This window comes from Hippoglossus stenolepis, chromosome 18, assembly GCF_022539355.2.
Source record: "Hippoglossus stenolepis isolate QCI-W04-F060 chromosome 18, HSTE1.2, whole genome shotgun sequence".
Taxonomy (NCBI): Eukaryota; Metazoa; Chordata; class Actinopteri; order Pleuronectiformes; family Pleuronectidae; genus Hippoglossus; species Hippoglossus stenolepis.
In genome coordinates, this window is record NC_061500.1 from 3,112,794 (window position 1) to 3,136,210 (window position 23,417).

Genomic DNA, 23,417 nt, shown 5'->3' on the forward strand with positions numbered 1-23,417 from the left:
ATTATCATAACTGCTAGTATGTGCTTGTGTTTAAAGTAAAGTTAATAATCTTTATTTATTGATCCTTCTTGTGTAATTTAACCAGGAAACATGTTTAAAAACAGGGACACATGTGCATGTTTGAGAATCATCACAGGAAACTGGAGACGGATTTTAGGTCTTTGCTCATAAAGAGGAAAAGTTCATCGACTCTTTCTCACAAACTGTGAGAATCACGAGCAGCTGCTGCAGGAGAAGAAGAAGCTCATTCAACACCCTGTCAGTGCTACTGTGACACCTAGTGGAGGTTTACTGCTACTGCACTGTGGAAAAATGTTGCATTGACATCAATTTGCAAAATAATTCACATGATAAGATATAATTAGCTTAATGTAATCATTTTCTTTAGATACTGAGGCATACTAATAATCACCTCTGTAATTATTGCCAACCGTTTTACATAGAAATCAACATCCCTTAAGAAAACCTTTAATAAATGTATTTATTATAGTAAGTTATTGATTGTTAAATGTGCTGCTGATCTGTCGATTGGCTCTTGAATTTGGTTCCAGCTAATCTGTGACCCCCAAAGGCTAAAAAGCTGAAGACCATGGATGGATTCATCAATAAATGCAATGTTAATTTTAATAATTTGATGTAATTTTAGAAAACAGTGGATCCTGCTGGTGGAGCAGAGGTTTGACCACAGATTGGGAACAGACCAGTAGAAGCTCAGGGATGGACTGAGGGCAGAGTGGAGTCCATGAGAGCAGAGCATCTTCAGAGTTTGTGTTGAGTCGTGTTGTTGTGAGTCTGTTCTCCTCTGTGTTGCTTGTGTTGTTTTCCATTTCAGCTTTTATATTCTTCTCAAATCTGTTCCAGAGCGTTCACTGGAACTTTCTGGTAATTACCACAGCTCTCCACTGGGTGCTGCTGTTACTCAGGACTGCTGCTGTTACTGGAACCTTCCTGTGTGATCATGAATCAGAGGCGGAGTCTCAGGAGAGAACAGTTTCTCTGAATATGCAACTGATCCATATTGTTCTGTGGCGAGAGGAGCACGTTCACCAATACATTTTTAAATCAATAATCACAAAACACTGATCAGTATTCTTGGTCTGACCTTATAACCATGTTTACTGGAATCTACTGAGCAGAAAGTAAGATTAAGTTATATTAGATAGTAAGGTTGCAATTTTAGTGGCCTGAATTAGTTTTGTGCCATCTGAGCCAGATTACACCTAGCACATCTGTTTTGGGATATTTGGGTCACATTTGCTATTTGACGATTGGCCCACATCTGTATTTTGAGAAGATTAGAGACAAAGTCCAATTAAATTACAGTATAAGGAATATTTGTATTCTCATATTTTAACAGTCGTATCTTTGTTTCCTGGAGGAGGTTTGCTCAAAGGTCCAGTGTCAGGATGACCCATGACTGTGCTCAATCAGGACTAATTCCACTGGAGAAAGGCAACATGAGTGTTAATCCTATCAGAGGGATGATAACAGACACATCAGCTGTATATGTGTAGAATGGGCCTCTTCCTCCTCCTCCTCTTCCTCCTCCTCCTCCTGCTCCTCTTTTATGAATGAACGCTGGATTCCCCGTGACCCAGTCAGCCAATGAGCAGCTCGCACCTGCAGCCGTGCGCAGCCCTGCAGCAACAAGAGGTCAGTGCGTAAACGTGGAGCAGCAGCAGCTCCTGTCGGATCATCCAGGCCTGCATGCGCACTCAACCACAGACACACACACACACACAGACACACACACACACACACACACACACACACAGACACACACACCAGCAGCAGCACAGCAGCAGCAGCAGCAGCGGGGATCTGATCCACACGTCCGCGTCGCGATGCCGCTGAAGAACGGCAACAGCGTGGCCCTGGAGAGACGCATGGACCTGGCGTCGCTCTTCTGCATGATCAGCCGCCACGGACCCGCCGTGGCTCTGGCGGTGATCGCGATGGTGTCGGTGCTGGCGGCGTTCATCATCTACCGGAGCGTGCGGGGGAAGACGCGGAGGAAGGCCACGGCCGCGGCCGGGGACGGGGACGGGGACAGCCCCGGAGCGCAGGGGGACGCGTCGGGGGCGAGTTGGCCGGAGCAGGAGCTGAGTCCCGGGGATCCACGCAGCTCCTCCGTGGAGGCAACAGGTAAAAAGATCCAGGAATAACGGACTGGTGTCATAATGATTCATGAGCCTATAGATAATGTGTTTATGACTTCTGCGTTGATCTTATATCAAAATACTGTCTGCGGAGCAATATCACAGACATATGATCGTCCTGTAACAGATATAACACCATAAATACACAATATCACAGTGGGTACTGCGAATAATATTTAATATCCAGCCTGGTTACAGTAGAACTGTAAAAGATAAATATAGATATACTACAGAGATGACCTCATTCTAATGTAAACTGGTATTTTAAAGAAACTTATCCAGACTGTTGAAGTTGTTTGTGTGTTGTTTGTGTCTAAGATTTTATGAGCTAAACATATGATGAGCCCATAGAATAGGTTGTATTGTCATAAATAAATAACCCACTATAAATAAATAAAGTATGCAGCGGTATTTAATGATCATAGTTCAAACTGGCTTAAAGTCTATCACAGTCAGTGAAGTGCTCACACATTAAAATACCACTTCTAATAATCAAGTTATAGATATAACACCCACAGGGGACAATGAAAAGGTAACTGTAAAGTATTACAGACAAAAATCTATGATCCACATGTGAACCACCAAAAATAAATCAGTGCAAATGTTTCATTCACATAGATTTCCCCCTATTTTAAACTTAAGTGGACTCAGATACAGACACAATGAATAAAAGTGAATCATGAGGACAAAGTTCAGAGACTTATCTGACCAGGTCAAATCAGGCCTGAGACACACAAACAGCTAATCACTGCTGATTGGATTGATTGTATTTCCCTGTGATTAAATCGTCTGCTGTTTTGTCGTTTCACAAAAAGGTACAAAGGTTGAATAGATAGTTTTCAAAAGCTTTATCTTGTTTGTCTTAGTATTAGTTGATAGTTTATAGTGACGTTCTTATTAGGTTTGTACTTTAATCAGATAAATATGTCAAATAACAGTTTTATCCCTGTTCTCTCTTACAGATGTGAGTGATGAGGTTTCGTCAGAGATGAAGGACGATGCTGATCCATTTCATCGTGATCTGAAACTCAGGCATCGTCGAGCTCCTGCCGCTGAAAACAAACCTCCCTCTTATTCTCCTGCTGAGAATGACGTCCAGATACCGGAGGACGAGAACACGACAGTGGCAGTGACGGTGGTCCAGGACTCTCATGGAGAAGCAGAGACGTACACAGAGGAGGCCTCTCACAACCTGAGATGTGATACGACCACGGTGGCTGAAACGGAGGTAGAGAGTGCAACGGATGACGGAGTAAGAGAAGAAGAAGTCCTCGAGGAGGTCCGTGGTAACGAAGGCTGCTGGAAGGAGCCTGCGTTGATTCGTGATGAGCGACACGAGGAGGTTGAGAAGGTATTTTACACAAGCTACAGAGAAATGAACGTCACAGTGGGTCAGATAGATGAATGGCTGAAAGGACATTTTAGGAAGGTGTATAATATATATATATATAATATCTACATGGACAAATGCAGTGAGCCCCACTATAATACTTTTATATTCACAAAAAATCAAATACAACTGTGTAATTTTTAAGCTGTTTCTCTTTGCACCAGAAGCAGAAAATACAAAGTTAGCAACTAGCTAGTAAAGAAAGTGGTTAAAGAGCATTTGAGCACAACACAATTGTTCTTGATCTTCTGATCTTCTGATTCGTCTGTTTCCGAATTTGACTGAATGATTTTTTTTATCCACGTCTCTTGAATCTCATGGACACTTTTTGAATGTGTCCTTTCAGGAGTTTGAAGCCGAGGATCAGGACGATGGGAGTGTGGCCACAGACGATATCGAAGATGATTCTTGCTGTTGTATCTGTCGGGGCAAAGACGAGTTGGAAGAAGAGAATCACCATCAAGATAGTAGTGACAACAGCAATCATTCCAGTTATCACCTCTCTCCAGAGGAAGAAAAGGAAAACGAGGGTGAGGAGGCTGAAGAAGAGTTTGTAGAGCAACAGCTCGTTCCTCAACAAGACGAAATCTGTCCCTCGACATGTGAACAGGTGACGCCACAGGTTCTGGAGAGCGATCTGGATAATGATGGTCAACCTGGTGAAGGGACTGAAGAAGATACACGGGAAGACCACGTTCTCGAAGCTGATGAATTTGACACCCGACCACCACAGTCTGACAAGGAACAACAGATTGATCAGACAAACGGTCTCACGGACAATCAAGAGGATGCAGCTCTCCCCACTGAGGCTGATGAAGCGGAGGAGGAAACCACAACTAGCGATGACACTGTCGTCTGCGGTGAAGAACATGACGGTTCAAGTGTGGTCCTCGGCTCTTCTCTACATCCTTTGGACGAGCCAGTGCAGGTTGATGATCACGATGATGAAGATCTGTCCGGTGCCAACACTGATCCCGAAACTCGAATCTCAGGCGTTGTGGATTCCTTGGAATCGTCGTCGGATTGTCAACAACCACAAAGTGAAGAGAATAAAGATGAAATCTCCAAACGTCTGGATAAAGACACAGATTTGACTGATCCTGGCTCTGACGCACCTTCGCTCCAGAAGGAACTTCACCACAAAATCAATCAAACATCTGCAGATGACACGTTGGCTGAAGAAAGCGTTGACCTTCATTTGCCGTCTCAGGACAAGGACCAACAAACTGGCCGATTGTTTAATAGTGAAGCTGTTGAAGATACGAGCGTCACCGCTGCTCCTGACACAGTCACATGTGAACCTGAGAACATTTTACTGGCTGAAACAATCTCTCATCCTCACGTGTTGTCTTGTGACGAACACTTTACGCAAACGAAAGGTAACGAAGCCTTTGACGAATGTAGCGACGCTGCCGATCCCGACTCTACTGAAGCTATAGCTGCTTCTGTAAAAGGTGAAGAAATGTCTTGTCCTCACTTCTCATCCGTCTGCCAACACCAGACAAGTGACCACATGGAAGTGAATGAAACTTTGGTCGAGGCGACTGATGCAGCTGTTTGCGATAATGATACGATTACCACATCTGTGATGTCTGAAGAAATATCTCCCCCTGACACGTTGGCTTTACCCCAAGACCAAGAAAGTGACCAAATGCAAACTAAAGGCACGAGTCAGGACCTTGACCGTCTCATGTGGAAACCTCCCTTACCGTCTTTCGAGCGAAGTGAGCTGAGGGATCAGGACGAGGGCAGCAGGTCGTCTCCTGGTGTTGAAGCAGAGAGCGGGATTTCCAGCATGGCTGTCAGTCCTGATTTGCAAGATGCTGGTCATGACTTTGGCGAGACCGTAGAAGATATGGTAGTTCCACAACTGGATTGTGATCCACAGTCAGAAGAAGGGACAGAGGCTAAAAACAACCTCTACGCCGATGATGCTGCTGTTGCTGCCATTAAGGACGATACAGTCGGTATGGTGTTTGGGCCTTACCCATCACGTCTCTCCCAGCAACCCCACAGCGAGGCCAAGTTCGACTTGTTTGCAGACAACGAGGACACGTTTGGCCACGAGATCGAGGACAGTTACCACAGAGCACTGGAGCAGCTTATGTTGCAGATCCCAGCAAATGTAATGAGCACAACCGATGAGCAGAGGAATCAGACAGATGAGAAGGCGGTTGTTGAGGTTGTAAAGATTCACAAGAAGAAGGAGGACGTGAGAACTGCAAAGAAAATGGAAACAGAGACGGAGAAAGAAGACGACTATGAAAAGACTGAAATCAGTATCATGGAGGCGACTATGGACAATAACGAATGGATCACGGACAGTAACCAAGTCCTTCCCTGGATGAACATTACTGTCCCGTCTTTTTCCCAAGACCACAAAAACACCGACCAGCCTCCCACTGACGATCTCCGGCCCAGCTCCTCTCTCACCGATGTCTCATGTGTTGATACAGAACTCGCACCGTCCACTGAAGACAGACAAACCCGCGCTCTCTCCGCTGTGGACGAAAATACTGAAAACAACAAAAAGGTCGTGGCCGTCCATCCGATGCCCCAGTATGTTAATGTGACGTTCAGCATCCACTATCTCACCCGCTTGCCGTACCAGACGGTGGCCATCACTGGGAACCAGCAGGAGCTGGGGAACTGGAAGGACTTCGTCCCGCTGGAGAGGGCCAAGGACGGGCACTGGGCCACGGTGGTCAGCCTCCCCGCAGAGAGCCATGTGGAGTGGAAGTTCGTGCTGGTGGAGAAGGGTGAAGTGTGTCGCTGGGAGGAGAGTGGGAACCGGCTCCTTGATACTGGCTCTGGAGACGAGCTGACTGTGCACAAGTGGTGGGGATTATTATAGGATGAGTCTCAGAGGAAAGGGCTGCGGAGCTGAGAGGGAGTTTGACATGAAACAAACTGGAAACTGGACCAGATGAAGTTTAAATTTATCTTCAAATCCCATCACAAGAGCCCAATGGTGATATGTTGGATTAAAAATACTCCTTTGAATCAAATATGACATGATAATGATGATATATATCTAACAAAAGATGTCTACAGGTCTTTGTTGAAGCTAAATTTGGTTGTTACAACAAAATATTAACAACAATTTTGATAATAATACAAAAATGTATTGTTTCCAACCCCTAAAATGTGAATTTCTTTTGCTTTCTTTCTGATTTAATATGATTAATTGAGTAAAACAACTAATCCAAGGAAAACTTGACTAAATACAACAATACGTTTTCCAAAATAGTCAAAACCTATTGAAAACCTACACTAGTCCATTTAAACATGTGTGTGTCTGATTAACAAATAGTTCTAGACATAAAAATTATTTCATATATTTTTCAGAGAACTGTCCTTAAAAAACGCCTTCTTCATTTCTGTGGCAATATTTTTGGATGAAGCACCTCTTTAAAAGTGTGCGATTTAATGCAAGTGTCAATTTTTTATAAATAATATATATATAATATATAAATTATACCATCCATATGCTGCTTGAATACCCTCCAACAATCTACGATAGGAAATGCACATTGTTCACTTTTACTATAGCAATAATCAAAGCAATAATTGTTCTGTATACTGTTTGGCTGGCGTTATTATCAGGTATTCATGAGTTAACCACTAAACTGTGATATGGTTTCAATGCTGCTTTTTATCTTGTGTGCATGCAAGATTCTCATAGTTCTATTAATGTGCCTTTTAAACAGGAGTTGTTTCTGTTTCTGTGTCGCGATGCATCGGAAATTGTGTTTTCAAACTTTGATTGAATGAATTACTTTCGTGTATATTATTTCTCAAACGTATGCAGTCAGTTTTTTTTTCCATGTTACTAATCAATGTATCTCAGATCATATCAGAAGTATCTTAATATGCAATGTTCTGAAGATAATAATATTCTTGAATGTTAGTAAGATGGAGTTTGTTACCAAATAAATAAATAAAGAGTCTGCCGTTGCTCTGATATGTTTCCTCCGCAGGTTAATTCACTATTAAATCAATTTAATACAAAATAACATTATGAGGAAATACAATGTCACCTTCATTTTCATATAATTTTGTTTTTAAATTTCTTATTTTGCACCAGAAACTCTCTGAACATGCAGTATAAGGGCAGAACACTCTACTTCTAATAGAGCAAAAGATATGCTTTCAAAAGCTGAATACGATAAACCTGTTTCTATTTTTCTTTAAAAGGGCTGTTACTGTCTAGATTTTTAATTTCCGAGCCTAAAGCCAGGAGCTTGTGTGAGTCCATCTGGCTCAGAGGTGGCCTCCGGCAGGGAGAACGTCGTTAGCAGACATGTTTCCACTCCGACCTGTCAGCTCCACTCGTCTCAGTGCTGAAGGTGACTCCGCTGGTTCTGGAGAGGAGTTGAGCTTTTTTAGTCTGAATCGTGACGAACACACTCACACATGCACAGATGCAATTTCTGGCCGCGCTGTAAATGATTCATCTGCGCTGCGAGGAGTGTTTTGTGAGGTCAGACCACGCGTAAGCAATGCAGGGAAGATGCATCATGGGAAATGAAGTGGTTTCTTTTCCTATCTGTGCATTAAATGTTCCAGGAAATGGAGAAGTTCATTAAGTTAATACGCAGTAATTAAAGAAACAGATCAATGTGAACAAACAGACTTTAGAAAATACAGAGAAACACAGCAGCTCAATGGTCGACATATTCAAATATATAAGTTTCCCGTGTTGAGCTGCCACCATGTTCATGTAAATGTCTGTGACATGTGATCCCTGCTGCACATTCGGACGACCCCCCTCCATCCAAAGTGACGACTACAGGAGCCTCCTCTTGAATATCGAGGCCCCGAACCTTTGCAGGTTCAACCCCCGGTGCACCTGAAAGACAAACACTCGTTTGACCCACTTCAATATCGGGTCAATAAAACTCTGTCCCAGCCCGAGGTCACGTGATTGCTTGCGTCTTTTTCTATTTCAAAACACGAGTCCAGGGAACCTTTGTCCGTTGACCCCAGACCAGCGAGCCAGATACAACAGAACATGTTGCACGAAGGTTGTGTTTACAGAGAGCGCACTGACAAACTGAAATGATCTGCGGGGGTCACGTGTGTTGGTTTTGTTCATGTTGTGTAAATGTGGCTCGCTCACTGCCGATGTGGCTGCTGGGAGTGTGTGTGTGTGTGTGTGTGTGTGTGTGTGTGTGTGTGTGTGTGTGTGTGTGTGTGCTCTTTCTAAGGTTGAAGGTAATCCTTTATTTAGACACACGGCTCACAACTGACACCACTCAGTCTGCTCATGCATCCAACTCCACACAGACACACACACACACACACACACACAGACACGCACACAATGTGTCAAATGTCTAAACAGTTGAGCCACAGTTGGAAAAGTTTGATCTCTGTTAAGGCAGAAGTCTTAACGCTGAGTCAGACGTCTAATGTGGAAACAGCTCGGTCTTTCCCCTCAAATTATTACATGGCCGACGTGTGACAGCGGATCAGGTGCTGCGGGTAATAAATAGTCTGCAGATCTTCAGTCAGAACATTTATTTTCTGTGGATATTGATTCTTGTAGGTGAGTCATCCTTTCTGTTGCAATGTGCAGGCACTGCAGCTTGGTAGTAGAAAGTATAGCAAAGAGTCTTATGAGAAACAAAATAAGATTTACAGACGCGGGTGATACGTGAAGAAACATAAAGGTAAATCCTGAAATGATAACAGTGCAGACGATCACGAGGACAGGAGACAGGAAAGACGAAGCCAGAAACACATAAGAAATCTCAAAATAAGACAAGAAATGGAGAAACAAACACAAGGACGACCCCCCACGTGATCACGCTCATCACGAGCACCAGAGAGGAGAAACAAGAGGAAAAGGAGGAGGAGTCCATGGACTAAACGGAAAATATGACCCTTAGCTTTCAAGACACTGTCTGATACTGAAAATGACGTCTCTGTTAAAACAAATTAAATTCAATCTGGAGTTCAGTGATTTCTACAGTAAGTTATCTCTGTTTCCTTTGGTGCACTTGTCTCCAGACTTGTCTCCGCCTGTTGCCCGAGACACTGAAACACTCAGCGATCCTCAGACCGAGCTGGAGCAGCGAGTGTGAAATTCTCTTTCTCTGCAGGTTCAGTCTCCTCTTACAGAAGCAAACCTGTCAGAGCGACTTGTTTTGCACCTGAACTTTGACCCAGCAGGATTTTATGATGATATCAGGTATATGTGAACGTTCATAGATATTTGTACTTCATTGGGTTTTTCCTTTTTTCCAATATTTCCCTGTCTGTCGTTTCTGTGCCGTATGAGCAGGGAACCGTGTATTTTAAACCAAATAAAAGTGTCTATCGTGATTTTTGTCTCCTGCTTCAATATTGCACATTGTTGTAAATCTTAATATTTACAATGACATGTTGCAGGATAGTAAAATGTGCTCAACACAACCGTATTATCTACGTCATGCTTGTGTTTAGGGTGTGTCCCACAGGCTATTTATACAACATGTCAGGCCCCGGTCCCGCTCCGCTCTGTGGGATCATGCAGTGACCTTCACTCACGAGTCTGCTGACTGTGCAGCATGGACCTGAGGGCGGAGCCACCAGGGTTACACTGGAGGAGGAGGAGGAGGAGGAGGAGGAGGAGGAGGAGGCTCTGTTAGCTGTGTATTGTTTTGAATGATTGGTGTTTAACCTTTGGGATGAAGCTGTTTGGCAGTGATGTCGCATTTTGATGTGGAAAACCTAATAATACACTTTGACAAGGAATTCAATTCTTCCACTTCCATCTCCTCTTTCAGGGGCTTTTCTGCAAACATAAGCTTTTAGGAATATTTTGTGAATATTCTATGTCTCGCTGTACATTCACTGTAATATAAACCTGTTTCCTGTGGATCAGAGAGGAAACTGAAAGCTTCTCTGGATCCACGCCACACAGGGACAGCCCACCTCCGGTGATGTCATCGCCCACTGTCCCAGAGGACACTGCGGCTGTGGGCTCAATGCAGTGTGTGTGTGTGTGTGTGTGTGTGTGTGTGTGTGTGTGTGTGTGTGTGTGTGTGTGTGTGTGTGTGTGGGAAGTGTGAGAGGAGAGAAAGAGAGGGAGGCAGAGAGTGATAGAGCAAACTGCTGCACACATAATGCACACTGATCTGGAGGAGCTTCCCTAAAAGAGGTCAGCTTATTAAACATTTATAACAATCACAGGTATTTCTGTCCCTCGCAACGATTCTGACAAACTCCACGATTCAACGTGTGCAGGTTTAAATAAAGTCTAAACAAATCGAACCAGCATGTACAGGTACATTTCTCTACTTTTTACATGTTCCTCCATTTCCTTGCTTCCTGTGTTGATTGATCCCCTCTTTTTATCATATGTTGCATCTTATTGTTTTGATCACAATTAAAATATGCATTTGTTCTCTAGTTGATATTTTTATGATCATGGTCTCGTGAATGAAAAAAGACCCGTTGAACATTGAATTCTCCAGTGAAATACATCCACATAAAACTGGGTATAAAAATGTTTAGGTTACACTTGAGAATATTGTATTTTTTAAAATTCAAAGGTCACGATGGTAAAATATGTGTCAGGAATGAAGTATTTATAAAGTATAAATATCTGCTGGACCATGATCTGTCCCCAGTTAAACCCATTACTCCTCCTTTATATCACTGTCTCTGTAAAGTTGACACTCCGGTAGAAAGACAACACTGACCCCTGGCTGCACGTTGAAAACACTGTGGTACCTGAAGTTTTACCTCCATGAAAGTGTGAATATTAAAATACAGATCACAAACACAAGCAGCACGACAATAATAAAACAATGTTTAATGTAAATAATCATGTAAACAACAGTGTGGAAAATAGGTTCATCACAGTCTTCAACAGAAATCACCGTGTTTTACTTTCTCAAAATGACACCCTGAGTTTTGACAATTCACTGGAGGAAAATTTGAAAATAATTAAAAGGCACAAAATGCAACGTCGTGTTTCCGGCTTCTCACTTAACCAATAAAAAGATGAAGAATTTGGTTTTGTATGACACAATATTCATCAGTTTTCTGAGTGTCCCAAAGCTTAATATGAGCTTCTTACTGTCTCGGTTCCGCTGTTAAATCATGCATGAGACAGGAGATCATCACAGAGAACATCATAACACATTTTAACTTGATTCCCCATCGAATGTAGTAAAGCCGAGTACAGTTTGAGACAGTTGTACTTCCTGTGTGAGAGCTGCAAACATCTTTTAACAATGATAAAAAATATTCACCCATTAGAAAAAACCAGAGAAGCGTAGGAGCGTGTGGAGCTAAAGCCTCGAAACGTAACGTACAAGGGGTCAAAAGAAAGTTTCTACCAATTTCATTTGTGTTTTTATAGAAGTAATTTTACAGCTTTCTGTTTGTCTCTGTGACGTCGCACAGCACCAGACATGTTTACTGCATTCACCATTAAACTGATGGAATAAAGTCACTAACGCCACCATGACCAGTTAGAAGCTGCAACATTAGCCAGATTCCCATTTGCCCTCCCAGTAAGAACTCGAAGGGACATTAGTACTTTTCAAATTATGACATCTATATTCGAAAGATTAAAATTAAAGTCATTTTCTTGTAATTAACTATTTTAGCTAATTACTACATTTCATTGAGGACTAGCTCGTGATTGCCCTCTAGTGGAATTGCAGCATTAACAGGAGGTGGGACAGAATTTTTTTTATAAAAAGTTTGACCTGGTAAGAATCCAGGTGGTGAACTTTACCCTGTGCATCCTCTCACGAGTGAGCTTCAAAATAAAAGACTTTCTACATCGTTGGGTCGGTCCCCTGCAGATGTTCGGTCCCCGCTCACCTCCTCTCTACCGGCTCTGCGTCTCCTCCTGCTCCTCTGTGATGGTGCGGTAGTGCTGAGGCTGATTCTGGGCCAGAGGAGAGTCGGTCGTGGCGAACAGCGCCGGTCGACTCCTCAGGGGCCTCTTCAGCAGGAACCTCCGGGACGTCACCAGCTCCCCGAAGCCCTGCGAGTGGGAGAAGGCGTAGCCGGAGCGCCGGGTGCTGATTCTCCTTCTAGGTATGCGAGGTGCAGGGGCCGGCAACGCCTCCTTCCGCACCTTATGTCTCACCTGGAGGGGGGAAACAATCAAAAATATTCATTACAACAATCTATTAATTATCTCAATAGGCCCATTTGTAACCTGACAGTTAATGTGGGTATCAAACCCATGATGGTGGTATTTCCTGCGTCACCTTGTCATTGATGGTGGGCCGGAGCTGGATGAGGATGAAGCGGAACGCCACCACCGGCAGAATACAGAGGAGGGTGGACAGGAAGATGGTCAGCCACACGTTGGGCTGGTTCAGAGAGTTTCTCGCCGTACCTGGAAAGAAAACATCCGTATGTCAGTGATCCTAGAGAATCCCACGTGGTGCAGGGAGGAGCAGGCACAGGGGTTTACTCCACTCACCGATGAAGGGGAAGGAGGAGGTGAAGATAAGGAACATGCCGTTGCTGTATATGGTGAACGTGATGGCAAAGTAGGCGGCGAGGCTGCCCCACACAAAGAACTGGTTCACGGCCGTCCAGTAGTAGGTGTCCAGACACAGCTGGAACACAGGCAGAGATATTTTTGATTTAATAAAACCTTTAAAAAAAAAAAGCATAATTTGCTGCTTCTGGCACCAGGGGCCTGTTTCCCCTCACCTGTAAGTTCACCACCACCAGCAGAGACGTCTGTGCCAGCAGAGCGAAGGACTGGTAGTCGGAGATGTCTTTGCCGTCGTCCCGGACTGTGTCGTACATGGCCGCCCACGGGATGAAGAAGAGGATGAGGGAGCTGTAGGCGCTGTGCAACAGGCAGCGCACAAAGGCTTTCTTATTGAAGTAGAGGTTGAGCTGACCGGGAGCATAGAGCTGAGGATACTGGAAACTCCAGCGGTCGTTCACGTCCTGCAGAAACACAGCAGGGGGGGGAGAGAGAGAGAGAGAGAGAGAGAGAGAGAGAGAGAGAGAGAGAGAGAGAGAGGGGAGAGAGAGATGAGAGACAGTTTGAATTCAGTTTAAAGTACAAGATATTCAACTACAAGATTATTGGATGTTACTCTTACCTGGTCAAAGAGGCTCAAACCGAGGATGGGGAGAGCTGTGTACAGGAGGTTGTACAGAGTGATGAACCACTCGTCGTACACAGTCTATGAACAACAAGATGAACATACTTTTAAATTATGTCACTTTCTACGGATGAAGTGTGGATTTTTGGCGTAAAAGAATATATACAGTATGTTAAAAAACATATATACAAATACAACATATAATATAATATAATATAATATATAACTTTGACAAAGAAATATAATTGAGCCTTGATATTTTACAGATTGGGCCAAATATAAAGAAGTTATTTAAGAAACATAAACACTGTGCTCTCAATATCAATCAACTTTTAATCTGCATCACGTCAGTAGAATTATTTCAAATCACGATTGCAGGAAAGTCACAGACAAACGATTCCACTCCGTGTCCACTCACCTGTGCGGAGAAGCCACAGAAGAAGGCGTACCAGAAATGCACGAAGGTGAAGATGAAGTTCTTGTAAAAGAAATACTGTAGGAACTTGCACATGCGTAGGTACGACCAGCGGCCGTGCACCAGCAGGAGGCGCTGGAGGTAACGGAACTGGGCGAAGGAGAAGTCGCTGGAGAGGACGGCCTGCATGCCCTCCTGCCCACTGATGCCCACTCCGATATGAGCAGCTGGAGGACAGACAGCAGAGTGAGACATAACATTTGCACTGTGAGATGTATAAAAATATGAATGCGGCTCTGCTTACCCTTGATCATGCTGACATCGTTGGCTCCGTCCCCGATGGCCAGAGTGATGACCTGCTTGTATTTCTTCACCAGCTGCACCACCTGGGCCTTCTGCAGAGGAGTGACCCTGCAGCAGATCACCGTCTGACACATGCACGCTGTCCTCAGCAGCTCCAGCTGCAGGTCCTTCTCCAGAGCGAAGGCCTGAGGGCCACATGGAGGGAGGAGGAATTACTGGGATGTGACGAGACGTGAGTCCATTACGTCCCATCAACTAAATGATAAAAGTCAGCAGGTCTCGAAATTCCTCTTTACACGTCATTCATTTGTTTTTCAGACTTTGCAGCTACACTGATTCAAAGTGTGGGACATTCACGCATCTTGTTGATTCAGCAGCTACTGGAAATAGTCTCGTGCCTGAAGATAAAAAAGTGACTTCTTACCAGACTGTGTCCGTTTATAACGAGGCCGTAGTCTCCCTCCACCTTCTCATCCTGCACCGTCTCAGTTTTGTGACTCCAGAAGAGGCCGGCACGAGCCCGGACCACACTCGGCTCGTCCGCTGCCTCGGGACACATTTCCCTCCTTGCTTTCCTGGAAGAAGTTACTTATTTGTCATTTTTATCCCAGTGACTTTAAGTACAATCGACAAAATAAAAGCTAAAACAGTCGTCTGTGTCCGTCTGACTTACTGAAGCTCCTCTTTGACTCCTTCAGGCGTGTTAGCTGCCACGATGAAAATCTTCTTCATCTCCTCCCTCAGCATGTTGCAGGAGTAGCCGATGTTCTCCGCCGTCTCTGTTTTTCCAAGCATCATCACTTTAAAGCCACGTATCTTGTCAGTTAATTCTCGAAACGGTTTCTTTTCTCGTGCATTTACCTTGTTTATCTCCGGTCAACACCCAAATCTTGATGTCAGCTTTAGCCAGTTGCTCTATGGTCTGTGGAACCCCGTCCTGCAGCTTGTCCTCCACAGCAGTCGCTCCCAGCAGCTGAAACCCACACAGTCAAAGTTCATCATCTGAAAATCAGGTTTTAATAGTATAATAATGTTATAAATGTTTGAAGCAACAGGTTTTATTTCTTCTCTCTGTCTCACCATTAATAATTTAATGTGTTATGGAGCAAGGTCAGTGACATTAAGATGGACGACGTGTGTCTAAACTGAAGCCAAAACATCTCGGATCAAGCGTCATCTGGATACAGAGTCTCAGCTCGTTTTTATAGCATCAAATGACTTATTTAAATCAAACTTATCAGAAACATGAACACTTCAACTAACCATAATGCCACCAGCCACCAGGGGGCGACCCAGATATTTTGGCTTCACTTATAGCAGCTGCCACTTGGAAGGTTGTAACGACCAACCGAGAAGTTAACTCGCTAAAACTGTCTCTCAGTTCTCCACAGGCGGACTAACCATGAGGTCTTTCTCCATCTCTTCATAAAGCTCATCGAGCATCTCCTCCCGTCCATCCATGGCGGTGCTGGCCTCATGGTGGCGCTGTTTCCAGTCCTCCATGTAGCTCTTATCTATGTCCTTGTAGGCCAGAGCCAGCGTGCGGAGGCCGTCGCCTGCGTATTCCTGGACAGGTCAGAGCAGTTACCAACACGACTCCTGACATCTTTCTGACGTCTGGTTTACATTGGACCGCTTCACTCACGTTCAGGTGTCTGGTGGTGGCCGCCGTCAGTTCGTTGCAGGACGGGTGGAGTCTTTCAAAGATGATGGTGTCGGCTCCTTTGCAGAACAGAGTCAACTTCCCCTCAGGGCTACGCACTGGAAGTCAGAGGGAGAGCAAGTTCTTAAATAGCTGCGATCATTATCGTGACTGCGTGAATATAAATGAACATCTTAAAAGAGTTTAACGTATTTTCAGGCTATTTCTTGAAGGTCGATATTGATTTTCGTCAAATCATCGGAAACATCTCGTCACCACTTCCTCTCACCTATGACGGACATCCTCTTGCGCACGTTATTGAAGTCGAGGACGGCCAGAAGTTCGTAGACAACTTTTTTGCCCATCTCGAAGACGGTGATGGTCTCTGGCGTACGTGAGCGGAACACGAAGCCAAAGTTTCTCGCCGCCGTCACCAGAGCGCCCTCGTCGGGGGACTGAGCCTGGTAGTAGAGCTCTCCTGCCCAGAGAAACAGAGGGAAAGAGGAAAGGTAAATGGATTTCTGGAAACAACGATTTTAGAATAAAAGATGGAAATAAAGATAATAGTAATAAAGACATCCACTGGAGGACGCTCACCCTCTTTCTTCTCCTCGGGCATGACGGTGTGGCACAGAGCCAGCAGGCGGAAGAAGGCCTGAGCCTCCAGGTTTCCCCCCTTCACCGTCTCCACCAGGCTGTGGTCGTGGAAGGTGAACTTCGGATCCGCCAGCTCGTTCCTGAAGTCCACTTTCTCCGTCTTCTGCGATTTGAGGAAAAAGAAACAGACAGGAACAAGTTTGAGAAATACGCAAGTTACACATAGTTCACGCAGAAGATTCCACTGTTCTCCTCTCACCTCTGTGATTTCCACCCGTTGTCCGGCAAAGTCAAACAGCTCCCCTGAAAAACACAGACACACAATCTGAACTCAGTTACTCAGTCTTATTGTGTCCATTCCACCGTGCAGGTCTCACAACCCCAGAGCCGCTCACCATAACTCTTCCCGTTGATGGAGCACTTGTTGAAGGTCATGACGTTCTGCGTCAGGGTGCCCGTCTTGTCGCTGAAGATGTATTTGATCTGTCCGAGCTCCTCGTTGAGCGTGGTGGTCCGAGCCTGGGCAGGGGTGTCGCTCTTGGGGTAGTACATCTTCCTGTCCCAGTCGATGTAGAAGCTGTTCCCCAGGCGGATGATCTCCACGCTGAAGCACGCAGGGGAGGGGGGGGAGATGTCAAAGTGTGACACGAGAAAGAAGAGCAGACTGGATTCTCTCACCTGTTTCATTTTCATACCTGACGTAGAGAGAGATGGGCACCACCGTGTTGAGGACGATGACGTAGGACCAGAAGGAGAGGAAGGAGGAGAGGGCGGCATCGATGCCTGGCTCCCGGGGGAGGAAGGGCGTGAACACGAAGCCCTCACGCACCTCCCAGATCGCATTGCCGATGGCCATGACGGTGCACATGAACGCCAGGAAACCGAAGATCTGATCGATTTAAGACACCATATATCAATCAGCTGAAAAATGTATCTGCATTAAAAAGAGAAATCAATGCTTTTATGGAGGTGAATAAGTGATCTCCACATTTCAAATTTTACTTTTCTATATATATATGTGTGTTTAAAAGAAGGACTTTATAGAAAGATGGACGACACGTGTCCACTTCCTGCTACTTTACAAAAATGAAGCCCATATATCCCAGATACGGGTGCTGCCATCTTGTACCGGTGACGTCATTTTGGGTTTTGTGCAAAGTAGTGATCAAAACCACAACCACCATTTATTATTTAACTTTTGACTTTCTAGTTTTAGTTCATGTCCCATCTGCTAACATGGAGGGGAAAGGGTTTATGACTTATACGGCATCATACGACAAATTGACGTGATGTTAGTTACAGGAAATTTAACACTTAGCGAAAACATGAAGATGTATATTAAGCTATGTATATTTGTGTGTGTGTGTATGTGTGTTTAACTCACAGACAACACCAGGACATTCATCAGGTGGTCGATGCTCGTCCGTTTGAGCGTCGTCTTTCCACTGTTCTGCATCAGCTTGGTGTCGGGACCTGGAAACATTCAGATCTGTATTTTCAGAGATTGTGTTGAACGAAAAGCTGTGACTGATCCTCAGTGTTTTGCCGAATATTCGTTCACTGCTTCTTAAAGCGAACCCGTCTGTCCATTTGAATTATTTGCTCTTTGACATTATGCTTCAGAATTGTTTCATTGTTTCCTTCATGCATCAGTAGGTATTTTATGGGTTAAAGTCCACGTTGGTGAATAAAAGCTAATAAAAGGCGGCCTGGTGATTTGCCTGAGTGGTAAAACAGTAAAACAAATATCAACAGCTATAATAACAGTCCTGTATCATCTCATTTGTTTGGTTCATCTGTTACTGCTGCATTTTACCATATTTATTCATTATAATTTTATAACTTCTCCACATGGACTGATTCTGTTCTGCAGCTGCATTATATGGAAACTCATTTCCACCAAAGAGGAAATGAAGAAGTTTGTTTAAAGTAACTTCTGATCAGGCCGAAATCTCACGGAAAGTACGAATCCTTCCATCGCTGGTCCCTGACTCCCTGTGTGTTTTTGGATCTCGTTACCATGACACTGGCCGTGACCTAATTTATTTCTCTTATTACCACCACAAACGTGTGGTTGATGCCAAAGCTGCTGGTTTGTGGCTCATTCAAACATTATAAACACCACTCACCTCCGAAGATGACCAGGCCGAAGCACCACTCCGTGTTCCTCAGGGTGCAGCCCCGCAGCAGCACCTTGTCGTTGTCCAGGGAGTAGGCCTGTCCGCTCAGAGTCATGGTGCCTTTGAACTTGTCCAGACGGTTGTTGGGAGGCTCACAGCGAACTTCACCTGAGGGTCAGAGGTCAGAGGTCAGAGGTCGACATCAAGGAAACCGAGTAAAGGTCAAGGTGAAGATGTGACTGTACTAGAACATGAAGCTAAAATAGCAGATATCTTTATATCTTATATCTACAGTCTTATTATCAAGATACTTGTTTTTACTTTAACCTTCAAGAACAGTGATTCATGATACAGATAAATAAAACTGCATCATAAGGAAAAAACTTGACCGAGTTAATTAGGTGAAAAAATAAGGTCAGAATTATGAGATGAATCTGAATTTTTAGACTAAGATTTAAGAAGTTAAAAATCGTGGTTTAGTAAATCAAAACTGTGGCTTTTAATTTTGACGAACTTCCAGAAGAGCACAAACACAGAAAGAAGTTTTTTAAAACTTTATAATTATATTTTTAAAAGTTATATCACATATCTCTTTATATTATTATTCTTGACCAAAAGTCCAGGATAAGAAAACAAGATGTATTATTTTTTCTTTCGGCCTCTCACCGTTGAAACCAGCCAGTGCGTCCACTCTGTCCCCCAGTTCTCCAGTTACAGTCAGGGCCTGTTTCACCTTCAGATTGGTTTCACTGTCGGGACACCAAGAGGACATGAGGACGATGCAACTCTGAGACAAAGTGAGACAGTCAGTGAGACACTCACCCGTCTAATTCTGCTGTTTCTACATACACCAGATTGAGAGGCTCACTGCTGGACAGCAGCAGGAGGTCGGCCTGAGAAAAGCATCAAATAAACGTGTTTATTAATATGATATCTTTAAATAAACCTGTGACCTTCACTCTGAACTGTCTGTACTCACTGTAACAAACTGATTATTCTCCAGTTTGATGATGTCTCCGACCTGAACGTTCATCCACTTCTCACTTCTCAGTCTGCACCAAAGAGACAAACCATGAACTCACCGATCAGCTCTGAGCTGCCTCGTCATTCACAAACAGAGAAACTGGACAGAATGTAAAAAAAAAAAAAAAGTGAAATCTGCGTCTTCACTCACTCTCCATCGATGAGGACGTCCACTCGGCGGTTGTTCACCTGTTTGTCACTTCTGTGTCTGTTCTACTCCGACGACACAAGAGAAAACAGGTTATTTTTACACCTGTGGCTTTAGTTTCACATCATGTAATTGAGTTTAATTCCTCGTTAGTTATTTAATTTTTCTATTTCTCAGTTTTGCCCCAAAAAGCTTGATTGAATTTGAGCTTACTATGTCATCGCTGGCGTCCTTGACGGCTGTGATAGACAGCACGAGGATCAGAGGCACGGCCGTGGTGAACCAGGAGAGAGAGGAGATTTGTGGGATGAGCTGTGAGGAGACACACACACAAACACACACACAAACACACACACACATTTGAAATACCTTTAAATTACATTTGTGAATAACGTGCAACAATATCTGTAAATATCATCCAGCAAAAAGAACCACGACCCTCGACAGGTGGAATCAATACATTTTCATGAAACTCTGTTAAAGGACAATCTACAGATTCGCTTCTCGTTCGCTTGTGAGCAGACGTTTGTTGTCAGATCGATTAGAAACCGTGCGACCGGCTGCGTGTGAGGCCTCAGGACGCCACAGAGTCCACACTGACACGCACGGTAACATCAGAAAAGAGGAAAAACAAAATGTCTACCTGCAGTAACAAGAGGAAGAGGAAGTAGGTGTTGGCGAGTCTCCCGAACTGCTCGAAGAGGTTGAGCGGCAGGAAGGTGAAGATGTTGTACTTGGAGGTTGTGATGGCGTTGTTCTGGAACGAGACGGACGCCGGTCAGTCAACATGCACACATAACCCCCCCACTCATCTTAAAGTAGTAGAGGGTCTCTCACTTCCTGTCCGCAGAGGAAGTGGAGTTTCTGCACTTACGGTATAGGTGTACGAGAGGTTGAAGGGTCTGTCGTTGGCTCGCAGGTATCGCTCCTCCTCTGTGCAACACAAAGATTCAGAGCAGGGCGTGGGTGAAGGTGTGATTCTCGAACTTCAGTTCAGTACAGATTGATGTAAAGCGTCAGCTCTCACCTCGCTCCGCCTGTTTTCCACACAGCTGGAAAGCATTCGACGCTATGGATCCCATGTTCAGCTCAGATTGTCCATCCCACACCTGAGGACGTATAAAGAGTCGAATCTTATACGAGCACAGACCCGACGTATAAGTGAAAGGGGGGGAAACTCTGGCAAATATAAGGCGGAAGCAATTTATATATATAAAAGGGGATTTATTCGGCATTTATCATCATAACAATATTATACTTTACATCAATGTATATGCTGTCATGTTCCAAAATGTGTTTGATTCAGATTTATCTTTATTCTTAAGCTTGAAAAGTGCAAAAGAAACTAAATATAAATGTATTATTTTTATGTTTACAGGCAGTTAAGTGCACAAAGCTATATGATGTATCAGTACATCACTACATTCATAATTATCAAATGTACTATAATAATATAATTTTATGGCTAAATTCTGATATTTTTGGGGGATATTGGGGATGAGCTTTGGATATTCAACAAAAATAATGATAAACAGAGTTTTCTCTATATGGTGTTGATCAAATAAACTTCGTATGTCGTGATATTCTGTTGATGAAAGAAACTATTGAACCACAGTCGAGGACATTTTCTACGATGACATGCGAGCTACAACTCAAAGAGCTGTAAAGACACTCCCTTCACAACCCTTTGTACCCGAGTAAAGATTACAGCAGATAATCCATAACGGCAAAGATCAAGATGATATGATGCGAACATTGAGATTGAGACGATGTTTAGATTTGTCGTTTTCCTGTATCTTGGTTTCGCAGAAGGACGTCAGAGTGAAACAGGAAGAATGGAAAACGAAAGAATCAGCAGAACACATAAAAGAGCCAATTCCCCTGTTTTCTTTCTACAAATAACCAAATTAATAATATATTTAAGTCAAATTAAAGATAAATAAGACATATTTTTCAACACTGACCACTACCCTGATTTATTCTGGTGCACAGATCAGGAAACAGGCGGCTCCACGTTTCACTCACTGTTATTGTTCGACTCTCACAATCGATCTGTGACCGAGCCACCAGGCCTCAATATTGATTAATTATGTTGTTCAACTATTTTTTAAAGGTTTCGAAGGCGAGAGACTCTCTGATCTTTGTCCACAGAAGTACCAGACGTCCAATATTTCCCCAAAGTCTGAAAACCAAAAGAAAATCAGGCACATACCTCAAAGAAAAATGTGTTTTCTCGTGTCCCCCTCACACATAAAGGCCCAGTGAATGAAAGAGAAGCGGGAAAACGCCTCAAAATTCAGTCTTCGCTTTGCTTCCGCCGCAGATGAGGAGAATCCAGGCCCCGGTCTGTGCTCGGCCTGGACGCCCAGGCACCAGCCTCGTCCCCAGGCACAGGAAGGGGGTTCGACTGGGGGGGCCTCCGGCTGAATGAAAGACACCCGGGATGGACGACTCTGGCTCTGTGGTGCGGTGGTGAAAGAGGCGCCTATAGAGCAGAGGTTTCAGGTTCAAGCAGGAAGAGCTGGGATCCCCCCCCCGGCAGCCAACAGCTCCGAGCTTGAACAAACAGTGCAGCGATCTTTGGACCTGGAGCCGGGGGCAGGAGTGGAGGGGCAGTAAAACACAGGTAACAGGTAAATGGCTGCAACCAATCACAAAGCCAGCGATCTGGGCAGTGAGGTATGATACACACCCATTTCTTATTATCAGCCTCTTTTCACAGGAGCAAAACAAAGCAAAGGATTTGTTGCATTTTAAAAGGATGAAAATTATGACTTTAAATCTGATGTTTCCATCCAGGCTCTGTGAGAAATGTAATTTAATACCTGGGCTCGAACTCAGAGGAACGCCGCGTCGTCCAGGAGACCTCAACATGAACCGCTGGCTAAATTAGTTATTGTGTTCCATCATTTTATTGGATTTTATTGAAATAAGGCTCTTATTTGTTTGAAAATAACATTTAAAGATGAATTGGTGAAGGTCAGATCATAAATCTCCTAATTACCCACAGTTCAAGTTATAATATAATCATGAAGATACTTCTTTAACCACAAACTTGCACTTAACTGTCTGAAATCAACTGGATCATGTCAGAGTTTGTACTTTAACAAAAGTTTAAATAAATTATAAACAGAATAATCCCGTTAAAATCTGTTAAATCCATCCCAAAGAAACCACAGGTAAGCAGATTTATAGATACCTCAAATACTTTATACAAAATTCATCAAATCAAGTGTTTACATGATGACGACAACATTTCAAAGTAGTGACGATACAAAGAAAACACCACAAAAAAACAATGCAGTTACTGTGTTAGACTGAACCTGTTGTTGAATATTGCAGTGATTTAGTGATAAGGTCAACAAATTTTTAGAAAATACAGAAAAATCTTAAAAAAAAAACATAAATAAAAGTGAACACATTTGCAACTTGGCACGAGGATTGTGTATTTTACAGAATGGCTGTGACAGAAGTGTAACAAGGAGGGTGACGTGTGATTGGTTCAAACGTGTGCACGCACTGAGGTTCTCGTATTAAC

The 23,417-nt window shown here is 43.8% G+C and overlaps 2 protein-coding genes across 2 annotated transcripts; one reads left to right on the plus strand and one right to left on the minus strand.

The window, feature by feature from the left end:
- Positions 1 to 1,667: 1,667 nt before the first annotated feature.
- Positions 1,668 to 7,499, plus strand: stbd1 (starch binding domain 1). The gene is made up of 3 exons (XM_035141429.2): positions 1,668 to 2,145; positions 3,122 to 3,510; positions 3,896 to 7,499. Exons 1-3 carry the CDS (start codon positions 1,845 to 1,847, stop codon positions 6,401 to 6,403), a joined length of 3,198 nt encoding a protein of 1,065 aa, XP_034997320.2. The 5' UTR covers positions 1,668 to 1,844; the 3' UTR covers positions 6,404 to 7,499.
- A 3,832-nt stretch (positions 7,500 to 11,331) lies between these two features.
- atp8b5b (ATPase phospholipid transporting 8B5b) lies at positions 11,332 to 22,379 on the minus strand. The gene is made up of 28 exons (XM_035141428.2): positions 22,092 to 22,379; positions 20,907 to 20,988; positions 20,754 to 20,812; positions 20,523 to 20,636; positions 20,093 to 20,191; positions 19,883 to 19,944; positions 19,688 to 19,760; positions 19,531 to 19,601; positions 19,375 to 19,457; positions 18,718 to 18,876; positions 17,973 to 18,061; positions 17,284 to 17,477; positions 16,984 to 17,192; positions 16,848 to 16,891; positions 16,589 to 16,751; positions 16,281 to 16,469; positions 15,995 to 16,110; positions 15,751 to 15,915; positions 15,211 to 15,322; positions 15,023 to 15,128; positions 14,774 to 14,924; positions 14,351 to 14,534; positions 14,050 to 14,273; positions 13,629 to 13,712; positions 13,225 to 13,470; positions 12,989 to 13,127; positions 12,771 to 12,901; positions 11,332 to 12,646 (listed from the first exon to the last, which is right to left on the minus strand). Exons 2-28 carry the CDS (start codon positions 20,959 to 20,961, stop codon positions 12,383 to 12,385), a joined length of 3,585 nt encoding a protein of 1,194 aa, XP_034997319.2. The 5' UTR covers positions 20,962 to 20,988; positions 22,092 to 22,379; the 3' UTR covers positions 11,332 to 12,382.
- Between the last annotated feature and the right edge of the window lie 1,038 nt (positions 22,380 to 23,417).

Excerpts from the sequence above, each read along its gene's own strand:
- stbd1 (XM_035141429.2), top strand. The coding sequence starts at position 1,845 with ATGCCGCTGAAGAACGGCAACAGCGTGGCCCTGGAGAGACGCATGGAC. Across the intron at positions 2,146-3,121 it reads CTCCTCCGTGGAGGCAACAG|ATGTGAGTGATGAGGTTTCG; the intron begins GTAAAAAGATCC and ends TCTCTCTTACAG. Across the intron at positions 3,511-3,895 it reads GACACGAGGAGGTTGAGAAG|GAGTTTGAAGCCGAGGATCA; the intron begins GTATTTTACACA and ends GTGTCCTTTCAG.
- atp8b5b (XM_035141428.2), bottom strand. The coding sequence starts at position 20,961 with ATGGGATCCATAGCGTCGAATGCTTTCCAGCTGTGTGGAAAACAGGCG. Across the intron at positions 15,129-15,210 it reads GTTGACCGGAGATAAACAAG|AGACGGCGGAGAACATCGGC; the intron begins GTAAATGCACGA and ends TTGGAAAAACAG. Across the intron at positions 14,535-14,773 it reads TTATAAACGGACACAGTCTG|GCCTTCGCTCTGGAGAAGGA; the intron begins GTAAGAAGTCAC and ends TGTGGCCCTCAG.